A 14,738-nucleotide genomic window follows, 5' to 3' on the forward strand; every position below is an offset into this window, starting at 1 on the left:
CTCTTTGTAGGAATGGCCCACGGAAAGTCTGTGCAGGATGGTGTCAGCAGGACATACCAAAACCAGGGCGTCTGCGCCGCAGATATCGATTGAGGAAAAACCTCAACTGACTTCACAAATGTTCTCACCTAAAAATGTTGTATTTTTTCCAGTGGATCTGCTTTCAGAACAGATCCCAGTCGCTGGCAGCTGGAAGCATGGCGGCCACCCACGCCTCAGGGCCGCCTGGGCCCAGTGGCAGCGCAGGAGCCCGGGCTGAAGGAAGCGCCACTTCCCTCCTTTTCTGGAGCGAAACCAGATCTACAGATCACTACTATGTAATAACTAATCAGCGCTTACTGACAGCTGATGGCTGCTTTGGCCCTTAGACAGGCAACCCCTGTCTGCGAGGCCGAGGGTCCCGCTCCCTCAGCAGGACGGGTGACGCTGCCGGGCACCGGCGTCGCTGCCCGCCCTGCGCATGCGCGGCGCGCCGGCACAGGCGCAGTGACAACCCGCTCCCGCCTGACCGCGGGCCAGGGGCAGCAACATGGCTGCGCCCTGCTTCGCGCCCGGGACGCGGCTGCAGCGGGGCGTCTAGTCCCGTCCTGCGGTGGGGGCGGTCTGTCTGTGCTGCGCCGTGTCGCCGCCCGGTATCGCCACTCCTGCATGGAGCCGCGGGAGTCCTGGGCGGCCTTGGCGGTGAGTGAGCGGGCACGGGCCTGCCCGTTGCCACGGCGACGCGGCGGCCTGGGGTGCCGGCGGGAGCGCGCCTTGGTTCGTCCCCTCATGGCTTCGCCAGCCGCCGCCGGGCGGGCATATAGGGGCCGTGGCCTGGCGGCAGCCTGGCGACGCTTTGCGCAGCATTTCCCACCCTAAAAGCTTCTTTTCGACGTGTGCTCTCAAACAGCGTCACATACAAGAGGGTAAAAGCCCGTGGTCTCCGTAGCTAGGGCCTGCCCTGGGGGTATCCGGCGCTGGCTCCCGGCGCTGTGTGGGAAGTCGTGGCTGTGAGGAGAGCTGCGGGCCCAGGGCCGCCGGGGCACGGTTGGGTGCAGCTGCCTTCGGGCCTAATTTTGTTTAATCGTTTTGGTGGAGTAAGCTTTAACTGCTACGTCCCACTCCCGGTAAAGGTTTTTCAACTCTTTGACTTCTCATAATGCTATTGTAACTGAAAGGTGGGGGAGAAGGTGCCTTTTAGTTGTCTTATCTAAAAATCACTGCTATTTTCTGCAGGTGGCCTGAGCACGCAGGTATTGTCACCCTCTGGCAGGTGCTCTGTGAGCTGCTTCATGAATTTAAATGACATTTAAGATACAGAACTTTGAAAACTAAAGAAGCAATTAGTAACTTTGATTCATGTTTTAACAGATGGCTAGATTAAATCTGATCAATGTTATTGTGAGCAGATAAGGATTTTGATGAAAGGAGTGAAAAAAAAAATCAATGCATGCAAAATAGCCAACTAGATTAAAAGAGTAATTAACTTATTGATTAAAACTTTAGTAGCAGATAGTGAACACCTCTCTGAATCCTCTGTTGGCCCTGAAAAAAAAAATGGTAACACACATGTGATTTGTTTTCAGGCAGAGTTAAAAATCTGCAGCTGTTCCTTGTGCATTTCTTGTGTGTTTCTTGTGCGCAGCTTTCTGTGAAATAGACTTCAAACTAAGTTTTCCATTCTGATTAACAGTGCATCTAAGTAATGCCTCATAATGGATTAATACTAAATACTGATTATTTTTCTGTTTGTGAAATGAGTTTTTCTATTTGTTTTAGTCTCCTCCTCCTGTCATCTAGAAAAACAAAGTCATCTAGAAACATAGACAATGGAAAAGATTGAGCTTGAGTCAAACCCTTTTTTTTTTAAGTTTGGTTTTAAGAATTGCTTTGGCTAAAAACCTTCCCCTTTTCTTTATGACTTCAAAACCATCTTTATTTAATATGACTTTTTTTCCTGTAGACTTTTGTCAGCAAAAGAAAATAAAGCCGTTTTAGTTTGGGCTTTGTTCAACAAAGGAAAGGGGAGGGTAACACTTTAAATAGAGAAGTTTGCTAGAGAAATGTGCATGTGCTTTCTAGAGATGCTTAAGGGGGAAGCAGAGTTTCTTCTGTGTTTACCTGATCTTATCACACAACTTCCTAGAGGTGTGGGTCATTTTGTGCTGTGTCATCTTGATAAATGACATTCACTGTCTTGTTTTTATTTGTAGTGGCTAAGTGTTGCATTGCTTTGCTTATGCTATTGAAAACACTGAGATTGTTTTGACACTACCTTAAAAATGGTTTCAAAGTTGCAATATCTATTGCTTTCTCTCTTTTGTTGAAGCTATTGAGGTCTGTGTAAGACTATTAGTTTATAATTCGACCTCAGAAAGGATAGGGTCAGTAGTACTTTGGTTTAGGCATGCCTCAGTTACTCGCATAAGCACCACAGCTTCACTCCTATGAATATTAATGCACTTTACTCCATGGTTTTGTCTTGAAGGCTGGTGGAGTTGCTGGTGTCTGTGTTGACTTGATCCTTTTTCCCTTGGACACTGTAAAAACAAGACTGCAGAGTCCTCAAGGATTTAGGAAGGCTGGTGGCTTTCGTGGGATCTATGCTGGTGTCCCTTCCACTGCTATAGGATCCTTTCCAAATGGTAAATTTTCTTTGGATTGTGCTTTGTCTTTAACTGGGAACTCAAGTAGTATAGGACAGTCATGCCTGTAGCTTCCTCTGCTGCAGGTGACTGTTTGGATTCTGTGAGTCCATGTCCAGCTGTGAAAAGCAGTTTGTAGAATTGTATGTTATTGAACAAACCTTTGAGCGAGCCTAGAATGAAGGCTGTTGCATGTTTAATCTGAAAAGTAACCCTTACTCCTTGGAAGTGTTCCCGGATATAAGCCTGTCCTTACTTATAGGTGCACCCTGAAGCATTTCCCACTGCCAAAGAGGACTTGAGTCTTGCTTGCCCTGGACATTTTTGTTGCAACCCATTCTTCCATGGCTTTGGGAACGGAGCAAAATTCAGAGTGACTGAGCACTGGAGGTCTTTGAGCTAATTGCCCTGGGGATGCTCTGCCCATCTCTTTCTCCCTAGAAGCATCTACAACACTTAAAATGAGAAAACATTAGGAATACTTTGAAAGCTAAAGCCTTAAAAAAGTAAATTTTTGTAGTCCAGCAGAGAAGAGGCACCTAAAATTCCTAATCTCTTTGTCCATTTTGTCTTCGTAGGGAGGGGTAAAAAAGCAGCAAGCTATCTTGTCAGTAGTGAATGTTAGGAGAATTTTGCTGACAAATCCACCGACACCTTCAGATCTTTGATGTCCTTCATAAGGTGATATAAAAAAATTCAGTTCTTTATCTTGTCTGCTCTGTTATCTCCTTTTGAGGTGATAAGCATCTTTTGATTAGCAGAAGGCAATTCACATAGCCCTTCTTTACAATTAAAATCTGTTCCCCCGCCAGACATGTCAGTTTTTTCAGGATTTACATCTTCAAAATGTGAACTGTGGTTTTACTTTTCCAACGTATGACTGAGAACTGAAATTATCTTTAGGAGGAATAACCCTTAAGGTGCAAGTGCCTTTGTAGTTGACTCTTGCAGTGAATAAACACAGCTTCTGTTGCTATGCTCGGTTTAGTTTTGTACATTTCTTGTTCATGGACAAGACTTTTATGAGTCCTTCAGAAGCCTGGAAGAATTTTTTTTATGGAGCTAAAGTGCAAAATATTAAATGGATGATAACTAGGAAGAAGTTATTAATAACTGCTACTGAAACAGCTTTGCATGTTGCAGGTTAGCAAACTTGTATCAAGTAGCTTGATGATTTCTGGGTTATTTTTGAGTTATTTTTACTTTTTTTCTTTTCAGTTAATCAACTGATTTGTGTCTGTCCCGCCTCCCCCCCTCCCCCCAATAAAGACCATTCAACCAAACAACCTCTTTACCCTTCCTATCTATGAATATGGAAGATAACATTTTTTCAAAACTGGACATTAATGACTAATTAACACATCTTTCCTTATCTCGTTACTAAATATGGCCTTAAGTCTTGACACCTTTGATATTAATGGGAGGTTAGCCATTGAGAGCCAGGAGCATGAACTTCTGAAGGAATTATCTCACAGATTGTGTTGGTACTGTGGTACTCTTTTCGGGCAAAAATACCCTGTTTTCAACTACAGTTGCAGAATAATAGGTGACAAAATCCATGTCTCAATGTTTTTGTGCTAGTTCTGTGAAGGAGGAACAGTTAAACAGCTGCATGTATTCTTGAATTTCAGCTGCTGCATTTTTTATCACCTATGAGAATGTGAAATCCATGCTGCACCATGACTCTACATCTTACTTGACTCCAGCAACACACATGGTGGCTGCCTCCCTTGGAGAAGTGGTAAGAAAAAAGTTCATATATTGTGTGTTTGTGAGAGGAGTGGAAACCATTCAATTATGAAAACTAAGGTTAGGTGTCACATCCTACTTTTTTGAGTGTTGACCATCTTTGTACTTGTGAGAGTTCTTAGAAAGATACTACTTTTTTTTTTTTTGAAGTGTTGGCACTTGTAAGGATTGTTTCAAAGTGAGTAAATGAGTTAGTAGTACAATTCTTAGTAGGCCTATTGGCTGACCTTACTAAGTTAGTAGACAGTGAAAACATGGATTGTTCCAAAACATGAACACACCTTCACATTGTAATCGTCATGCATCAGTGTTAACATTCAAGAAAGACTTCTAAAGCCTTTCAACTTCATGTGAGGTAGTCATGGAATGGATTTTTATTTTAAAAATAGCTGTAAACACTGATGTTAGATGTAAAGTAGGTAGGTGCCATCATCTGAAATGCGTGCACCTTCATGCGTACGAAACAGTATTAACTAATTAATAAATCTCCCCTCCATGCTTTCACGTTCAGTCAATACCTTTTACCAAAATATTTTATTGTATTTTTAAACAGACTCTCTAAGTGGATGTACAAAGTGACATGACAGGTTAGGGCAACTGGCAGCTGTGTAACTTCACGTACCAAATGACAGGTAATGCTTTCTTGATGAAACCTGTCTCAGTGAAAAGTGGCATGGGTAATGTGTTGAAGCTCCTCCCCATGGGATGGACAGCTTTATATTTTGGTGACAGCTTTTCACATGATCTCACTGATAGTCCTTAATTTAGTTTTTTCATTGGGATATTGCAGCATAAAGATACATGTGAATAATGAAAATACTTTCTATATACAAGCTCTTTGAAAACTCTTGCCCCCCACTTTTTGGAAAAGTTTCTGTGTTTCATATCCATTACATCCATTAGTTTGTTTATAGCAGGTTCTGGAGCTGCGAGTAATGGCTTGTTTTGCCAAGGTTTATACAATACCCAGAATAATCAGGATCAGATTCTATTGAACACTTTACATCAGGGGTCCTCAAACTTTTTAAACAGGGGGCTGGCACATGGATGAAGTGGCAGGAAATCATCTGCGGCTGCTTGGTTCGCCTCCCCAACCCCCGGCGGGGGGGTTCTGTAAATACCAGGGGGCCAGATTGAGGACCCTGGGGGGCCGTATCCGGCCCACAGGCCGTAGTTTGAGGACCCCTGATTTATATGATCATTAAGGGAATTCACAAGAGAAGCCTCGCTTGTTTTGATGCCTAGGTCGCCCTTGCCTTGTTAACACCATGTACTTTGCAGAAATTGATTGTGTGCGTGGGTAGGTGTTTGTTTGTTTTATATTGTAAGTTAAAAATGAAATAGCATTAACATCTTTAAGCAACAAAATACCTCTTGCCCTCATGACTTTCCAATCTGGCATATCTAGGCTCTTTCTCAGGTTAAATTCACCACTCTTTAGAAATCTTTTTTAATTTATTTTTTTGGAGGGAAGAAAAATTTTTCAGTATTAAGGAAATATCAAGGCTGTATTTGAAAGTGACATTATGTTCCAGTTTAAGATCATAACATTCACTTCATTGCCAAAATGCAATGCCAGGATGACTGGACAACCTGTAGATCCAATGAGTTGAAGTTTTAGCACTGGGAAGAGCTAGTACATGGTGCTCCATAACAGGAACTTCCTGTGCTAATAGACTGTAGCAGGTGTTGAGAGAGAACACTTCTTGATGTGATGAAATGATGACCATTCCTATCTGATCCAGACACAAACTTAACTATAGGTAAATACTGAAGACACTTTATCCTAAAACTTGAGTGTTGTGTTTTTAAAAACTGTTACTGAAGTTATTTGCAAATAACAAGGGCAAGGTTGCTTTGGGTTAGCTGAATCAAATACATTCCAGTTTAAGCAAAATCCTTTTTTTCCCAGATACTTCTCTTGTTTTTAACTGCAGAGTTGGCACAGTGCCTTGGCAGTGTTCAGGGCTAGGTGTTCAGCTGTCAACAGTCCCGTTGCTGTTCCTGCCAGCACTGTCCACCTCCTTTCTTCTGCATTTGTCACACTGGGTGTTTTCTGGCACTGCAGTCATGAAATGGGGTGAATTGCTGTGTCCTCACAAGCTTGGGGGAAGGAAGTGGGCTGTATGCAGCTAGCTTTTCTGGCTCTTTTGCAACTTAAACTTAGCCCATGATGTGGGGCAGAAAAGTGTATTTGTCTGTGGTTCCGCATTCTGCTTTTATTAACTGAGTTTTTTCGTGCCTTGTGACACTGGCTTCTTTCTCTCCATTACACGTAGCTGTGTATTTATACTCCCTGTGGTGGCTTAGCTTACTTGTAGGTCGGTGCCAAGCTACCAGAGTGCAGAGAGATCCATGCCATTTTAGCTTAGCACCAGGTGCCTCACTATTACAGCAGCACAGCCTAGCTCCTTCCCATGGGAAGCAGGCCAGCTCTGTCTGCTCTTTGTGGGTTCAGCTTTGATTCCAAAGTATTTTTTATTCTTCTGTTAAAATGATACTGATTAGATTGAGTGGGACTTAGCCAGGGAATTTAACATACCAAGCACATGAAGATAGGTGAATACAGCACTTACTAACCACTCTGGTAGTGGTTATATGCAGGAGGAGATAGAAAGTGATAGATTTAGGGCTGGGTGGGATACATTTGTGTTCCTGCCTCAGGTGGATTCTTTTTGATCTTGATCTGAGCCTGTGCTGTCAGGTTATGACTTCTAACTTAAGGCAATGCACAGAACTTATTTCTATGGAAATTCTCTAAAGGCTGTTAGAAATCAGTGAGAGGTTCTTCACCGCTATAGCAGTGCATGGCCCTTGAATTCCTTGTTTGCCTAATGTCTTATGGAACAGAAGATCCGAGAGGTGTTTTAAGCTTCTCAAGTACTCTTTTAGAATCAAGTAGAATGGTGATAGTGTTCATGAAGAGGTGCTCTGTGATAACATCCTCTAAAAAAATCCCTCTTTTTTTTTATGAGTGTGTTATCTATAGAATATGTCCTCTGCCTCTGAGGGTTCTGTGAGAAAACTGTAACTGGGTAATTTAATCATCAGCAGACAAAGAACCGTTGCCTACAGATGACTCCTTTCATGATTACAGTACCTGTTGTCCTTTTTTTCCAAGGTGGTCTGTAGTCCTGTGACACTCACAACTCAGGCACTTACTGCTTTCCTTTTCATGCTGACAGAGATGCAGCATAGTTAAATGAGTTGCTCAGGGCTGTCTCATGTGCTTGGCTTTTGCTACTCTAAGGCCATTTATTACATATTCTAAGAGAAATATATAATAATAGCTATTGAAATGGCAATCTGACTTTATGGTGTGGAAGCTGTGATGTTGTAACAGCCATTTTTCAACTAATATAAGCTTGTGCTTTTTTGCTAGCTTTTCTCCACTTGTGTTATGGGAGAACTAAGCTGTAAAATAATTGAGGTAGGGATTTAGAGATTTGCTACAACAAACCTGTAATAAAAATAGGACAAAGCAAGATCTTTTCATACTTGTTTTATATAAAGTCTTAACCAATCAATAGATATATATAAACTATTCCAAATTGCGTCAGGGTGAAAGTTATAATTATAGTTGTATTGATTTGTCATTAAGTTTTAATCAGGGTATAACCACTGGGATTATTATTTTGCCATTTTTTTTTCCCTAATACGTACTTTTCCTCCTTTGTGCACTTTAATAATTACGATGATATAAATTGCTTTTAAATGTGAAATAATAAACCAAAGACTCTTATCATGTTAGGATTCCCAACTCATCTCTGCTTTTCCAAACTGTCTTTTTACAAACTGGAGAAATTAAGATTTAGAGCAAGAAACTGATGTTGGATTTTTTAAGTTTGGTGCTCCTTTACTGGTGAGCATAAATGAGTCAGCTACCTTTTTGTGCATCAATAAAATGTGAGTATGTGCTAAGTTTGAAGGTGTGTTAATGCTGACTAATCTAAGTTTTGAATGTGACCCAGTAAAAATAATAAAATAAGTAAAAAGGAAAAAATGCAAAGATTGCATCAAGATTTGTTTAAATATATGGGAGAAATTGATCAAATGGGAGCTTTTAGTTTTTATAACAGCCACTCTTCTGTATTATTTTCAGCCTGTATAAATTCATGGGAAACACAGTGTCCTGGAACTGGTTTGGTCCAAATCCTCAGTTTCAGGCTAGGAGGCACAAAACCAAGCCGTGAAAAGGCAATGGCTGTAGTGTGTGTGGTTTGCTTTGGTGTTCTTTTTCTTTCAGGCAGAAGGAATATAGAAGGCTAACCTCATCTCCTGAAGTGAGATAAAGAAAAGTACATACAAAGTCTGATCCTGTTAAACATAATTTTTTCTTATAACTGAATCTTGCTGTATAGGGACTTGGAATATCCCATAATACATGCAAAATTACTTACAAAGACACAGCCAAAACTCTAGAGGGCAGATATATGGTATATCATCTCGTCTCTTCAAGGAAAAAGAAGGTTGAAGAATACATGAATTACCAATGGGGGGAAAACCCTTATTACACCACTTGTGTAACTGAAACTTGGAGATAGGAAACACACGGCATCCAGGGCTTTGGAACTTTTCATCTTGACTCTGCATTGTCCTGTATATTTAGTCTGCCTGTATCTTTACAGTGAGCTGCCAAATGTGCTTGGAAAACATGAAACATGATATCATAGGGAGTGGAAAGGAAAACCAGATGTTCTAAAATTTTACTTTTAATATTCTAAGGCAGTATAAGTAACTCTAAGAAGGAGCATTATGTTTAACCTCCTAGTGCCCATTTTAAATAGTAACCAGGTGCGTCTTGCAGATCCAGAGTTAATTGTACAGCTCCAGATTGAGTTGTACAGAATTTTTAATGTCAGTTTAATATGACAGTGTATACTATTAATTACAAGAAACCTTGATAAAGAGAAGTTCTCCTCTGGGCTTCCCCCACCAGCCTTTTGCAAACATGGTTTTATGGGACAAGTTTAAGACTGTCCCAGTTTGACCCATGAGGTTTCCTTCATGAATGCCAACATGGTTGGCTCCAGCACAGTTAATTTTATGTCCTGCTGGCTTTTCCATGGAGGTGAGAGTAAAGTAGTTTGGATCACATTCGAGAGAAGCTTTTTCCATCTAGTGTTTAGATATTGTTATGGTTACGATCTGAACTTTGCAAGATATTTGGTGAAAGTTTTGGGCTTCTAAATATCAGGTTCCCTCTTTATCTTTCTGACCTTTTGTTTTATTTTTAATTGCTATTTTTGGTGATGTTGTCTTTTTCTTTTTTTTTTTTCTTCTTTTTTTTTTTTCATACTCTGTAGTGACTTTCAGCTCACTTGTCTAAGTGTACGGGAGGACTGAGGACCAGGATAGGAGGTAGATGTCCTGTTCTTTTGGCAGCTAGCAGTAATGACGGTGCTCTGGAAGTCGATTACTAGCTGAGGTTACTGACTGCTTTTGTTCTTGTGTAACTTTCCAGAACACTTTAGGATTACAGCACTGGAGATGTGTTGATGCTGTGCAGTGCATCCCCAAGACTGCCAGATCCCAGGTTATTTGCAATGAAGTGGTGTGTTTACAGAGTATGCTGTAGCACCAGAGTAACGCAGATCCTGAAAGCTGCCTAGTCATATTATTGACACTGTGCCTGCATTTGTTTGTCCTGTTAAATTTTTAAGCTGATGTAGCCATGATACTTTAGGTTCCTCATCTGGCTCGTTTTCATTCTGCTTCACTGTCTCTGCAGTGTGGTCCTTTGAGTTGTATAAATGCTGGAAAAGCTCGTGGGTCTAGAAAAGTGTTTCTGGTCTGGCTGCAGGAATGCTAAAACTCAGGCTACGTACTAGGCTTTGGTGGAGCATGAACCTCATAGGAAAAGATGGAAACTTCAGCTGTATTCTGAGACAGAGAGAATGGTTAGGTAGGGACTACTCCCTTCAAAGATGATAGGCTTGGCTGTTCTCAGCAAGAAGGATTTTGACACAGCCTCACACTTAAATTTTTCCAAAATTTGAGAAAGGGGGGATCTTGAATCAGTTTGGATTAAAACATCCAAAATTTTTTCATTTCAATGGGGAGAGAGGATCATGTGGCTCTACAGGGCAAGGTGAGGACAGGTATTTCAAGGTGAAATTCCAAGCTCACTTGTGTATTCCAGTGGGTTGCCACATAAGATACTTTTGTGATAAGAGCAAAGTGTGTGGTTCATCTGTGATTAGCATCTGACCCTCGGTATTAATAACTTGGGAATTTTTTATCTGCTGTTGGGATGTGTCAAACAGGAAAGCTTCTTAATGCAGGAATTATCTTTCTGGGGAATTCAGCTAGCTTTCTCTACTAGACCTAACTTGTTTCTTAGAAGAAGCAAGCCCAAATGCAAGCAAGTTTATGGTTTACAAATCACCGTCCTGTAGAATGACATTTTAAGTGTGCTTTTAATTCAAATAACATAGAACATGCACTTTCCTTCTTTGTTAGGCTTGGGTGGGTTGTGTTTTTTTGGCAAAAAAGGCCTTTTAGTCATAATGGACAACATCATGGTGTCTATCTCTGTCCATGAATTAGCCCCTTCTTCCCAATGCCCTGGCAGTATCTTTTAAAAGAGTTAATTGGTTTCTGTTTAATAGAAGAAGTGTATTGGTATGAATTCTGTTGAGGAACTGGCTAGGTCAGTTGCAAGAAGAAAGTTGCTATTAATGTCATTCTGAGGAAAAGGCAGAAGCATGAGTCAGACAAATCCAGAGAGTAATACTATGAAAGAATTTCCAGCAGAATAATTGGTCAGGCTTGACAGCATTGTAAGCCCTAGAAGATCAGCTTGCGGGAGCCCAGCCTAACAGAGATGAAACAGCCACTCACATCAGACATGGAGTTAAGATTCTAGCTATTTGAAACTCCAAAACTTGCATGTTGGAAGATGTAGCTTTTCATTTCAACAGGCAAGTCGGACGCTAGGGAGAATTGCTTCTAAATCCAATTGTCTGCTGCAACGAAGAAGTGACTTAGTACTTACTGTGTCTAGACTTTAGGCTGTTGGCTTTGAATTTTTAACTATCCATTTTCTAAGAGCTGAACTGATAAATGGACAAAATTGTTTAAAAATGAAAAGCTGCATTTTCTTCTTCATCCTGTCTCCTCTCAATCAATGTAGTATCGACTGGCAGACCATAGTCTTCAAAGTAGTATCCAAAGTGTGACAGCAGTCAGTCTGATGTGACCTCTTCCACAGTACTTAAGCATTTTTTGATGTTTTCATTGATCAGTGCCTGTCATTTTAGATGTGACTGTGTCTTTTGTGTGTGTGTATATCTAGGTGCATAAGGACAATGAGAAGGGGAACGTGTTGACCCTGGCAAGATGCACAGTGGTGGGGAGTGCAGCAATGCAGGTGGTCTATTGAATTAATCATGGTGGATTTTGAAATATTCATAAATTAATCAAGATGAGGTCAGGTCTGCAATACAAGTGCTGTAGGATTTTCACCAAATGCTTATGTAGAAGCATAGCTGAGCTGTGGTTGGAAGATGGCTGTGAAGGTGAGACTGCTGCCATTAAGAGCTAGTGGAGAAGGAGCATAGTTAGACTGGATGAAAACTCAAATTAGAGCTGCAGCTGAAAATGGTTGTAAATAAAGATGAATGGAGGCATGAATCCAGAAATGCTGCCAACAAATTCATCATACAATTAAAGGCTGGAACATCAAATTAAGAACTGTCAAAACACCTAACCAGCCACCCACACTGAACTTTTCTTGCATGCTCCATGTTAACTGCATGTACTGCCTCATTTTCATCAGCTGCCCTTCCTAGATTCCTACTTGGTTCAGGACTTAGAGGATATACTACTTCGCAGTAAAGAGTAGGAGCTTGATGGTTGTCATCTCTTTTCTTTCAGTCTGCTGATATTCAGCAGATTTAGAAATATTTGTAGCTCAAAGTGTCTATAGAGGAAAGTTAGTTTGGGTTAAAGGGTATAAGTGAGAAATAAATAATTTAAAAGTATTTCCTGATGGATTTCCTGGTTTGCAACATACTCTGCCAGAGTTAGCTTTGGAAATGTCTGAGGTAATTTAAGGAAGTTTATTCCAAAGTAAAGTTCTGTACAAGGTTTGTCAGGAATAGCTATTGCTGAATACCTCTATATGTGGACAAGCCCGTAATTCTTTGAGTGAAAAGGCTGTAGGAAAGAGTAAGGGATCAATTAAAGGAAAATGCTTGATAAAATACAATGTAGTTGAAATTTCCGTGTTGCAGGCCAATGTAACCTCAAGAGACTGAGCAAATTTTAAAATACTAGTCATCTTTCAACAGGAGACTTAATGTGTTTTCAGAAAATATTGCCTGTGTTCTCTTGCCTGGAATCTCATTAACATTTGTCCTCCTGTAACACAGCCTGACCCCACTTGGCTCCTTGAAAACAGTTTTATGTCGGATGGGATACACCATGCTACTTCTGCTGAAAGAACGGTTTGGCTGGTGGATGTGGTTAGTTTCTTAAGCCTTTTAAAATAAGTTTAACAGACTCTCAGTGGTGAAAGAGTTGCTGGGATAGATTGGATCATGCAGACAATTACGTAGGTTGAATTAAAGGTCTACTTTTCTTCAGCTTTAAGGCTTTCTGTGTTTAAACGTGGTAGTAATTTATGATGCAAGCATCAACCAATTTAAGGAAGGTTTTTTGTTTGGTTGGGTTTTTTTAAAGCTGTTCAGCAGTCTGATTTTTGCCATTCAAGTTTAAGCCAACAGCTTGTGACTGTACTGAGGAACTTCAACATTTATGGAACACTTAGTTTGTGCTGCAAAAGAGATGTGTGTAACATCAGGCCACTTTCAGTAAGTTTTAGGTTTAGTTTTAAAAAGGTAACAAGACTCTACATTGATTAAACTTTGAAAGACTAGTTTGTTTAGGCAAACCACTCATACTTTCAAAATATCTGCTGTGAGAAGTACTTCCATGAGGAAGTGTTCAGTGTTAGTCTTGTCAGTTTCACAGACTTTCCCTGTTCTTTGCCTGTTAGCTGATATAATTGGAGTAACATTTTCTCCTTGCGGTGAAGGGAACTTGGCAGAAATTTCCACTGTTAGAGGAAAAAAAAGTTTTTCAAGGTGTACCTGACATGGCTGACGAAGGGGTAGGGAAACCCACAGCAAGGGTTGTAGGGTGTGTAGCTGAGCAGTTGAAGATACACGCAGATCTGGCTATTGTGAAGGAAGAAGTGTGTGGTGGTGCAGATGATGCTCTGGAGCAGGAAGAAGTGAGCTCTGGAAAGCAATACCAAGGAGTGGACTGAAGTTTGACAATGACAGGATAAAATATCACCCTGCAAAACAGCTCTGTAGATTCCAGGTGAAGTCATCCAAGGTAGAAACTTGGAGGAAGTTGAAAACATTTGTGCAGTAGTGCCAGTTTTCCAAATGCTTGTGACATTTGGTCCCCGTGAATGGTCTCATCTCTGAAATAATATGTTTTTAAGCTCTGGGAAGTGCTGAGATCTGAGGGATCTTGCTGGGTGAGATTGCTCTTGGAAGAGCTGTTTCCTGCCAGCATACAGGGGAGCTGCAGTTAAATTAATGAAGGCCTTATTGTGTCAGTCAGAGGAAAAGATGGGACAAAGAGCTTGGCATTGTCTAAAGTATCCCATCCAGAGCCCATTAGTCAAAACTTGTTCTCTCCATGGGGTTTAAATTAGGAGTGGAGTCACCTGTTCATGACCCCAGCAGCTTTGCACAGGACTGAATTTAACTATGTTGGAAGGGCACATCTGTGCTGTGCATGGATGTGGGAGGGGAAAATAAGATTAGCATATTCTGAGGTTTTACTTTAAAGATGAACACTTTCTGGCTGGCACTTAAAGCAGAAACTGACAGTGAACAGTACATATATTGGGCAGTTTCTGTCATCGCTGGAGACATTCCTCATTAACATAAGTGTTAATGCTTCAATTTTCCAGTTCAATTTTGCTTTAGCAGGTAGCACAGCCTGCTGACAAGCACATGTGGAAAGACTTGTTCACAACTTGCATTGTGACCCATAGCAAATTACAGGCCATAGAAACTTAAATTTTTGTTCTGTGTTGGTCAAAAGGGCAGCAATTATTTAGATGAAGGTTTATTGGTGTTTGAACTGTTATGAGTCCATGATTGCAGCAGTTCAGGCTTCCTTGTTCAAAGAAAATATGAAACCAAATGACAAAAGTGTATTTCATGTTTCTGAGCTTTTCTGTTAATTTTCCTGATGGTGGAAAGGGTGAAGCAGTTCATCTTCCATCTACAGATATATCTTGTGCTCCCCAACTTGCCTGCTATCAAACATTCCTAATCCAAAGGTTGTGACCAGAGTTTAGAAACAATTATTTGGAGGATGAAATACGTTGCTAATCTT

At 40.9% G+C, this 14,738-nt stretch overlaps 1 protein-coding gene across 5 annotated transcripts in view; it reads left to right on the plus strand.

The window, feature by feature from the left end:
- Nucleotides 1-492: 492 nt before the first annotated feature.
- Nucleotides 493-14,738, plus strand: part of SLC25A26 (solute carrier family 25 member 26) — an 88,922-nt gene continuing 74,676 nt past the window's right edge. For 3 of the 5 annotated variants that reach the window (XM_005432560.4, XM_055706882.1, XM_027806537.2), the window contains exons 1-3: nt 493-681; nt 2,468-2,624; nt 4,256-4,365. In XM_005432560.4, the coding sequence (XP_005432617.1) occupies nt 649-681; nt 2,468-2,624; nt 4,256-4,365 (300 nt within the window). In that variant the 5' untranslated portion in view covers nt 493-648. Of the gene's footprint in view, nt 682-2,467; nt 2,625-3,202; nt 3,306-4,255; nt 4,366-14,738 lie in introns of those variants that run through there. The other 2 variants (XM_014280744.3, XM_027806546.2) reach the window with 2 other exon arrangements.

This window comes from Falco cherrug, chromosome 4 (assembly GCF_023634085.1).
Source record: "Falco cherrug isolate bFalChe1 chromosome 4, bFalChe1.pri, whole genome shotgun sequence".
NCBI classification, from domain to species: domain Eukaryota; kingdom Metazoa; phylum Chordata; class Aves; order Falconiformes; family Falconidae; genus Falco; species Falco cherrug.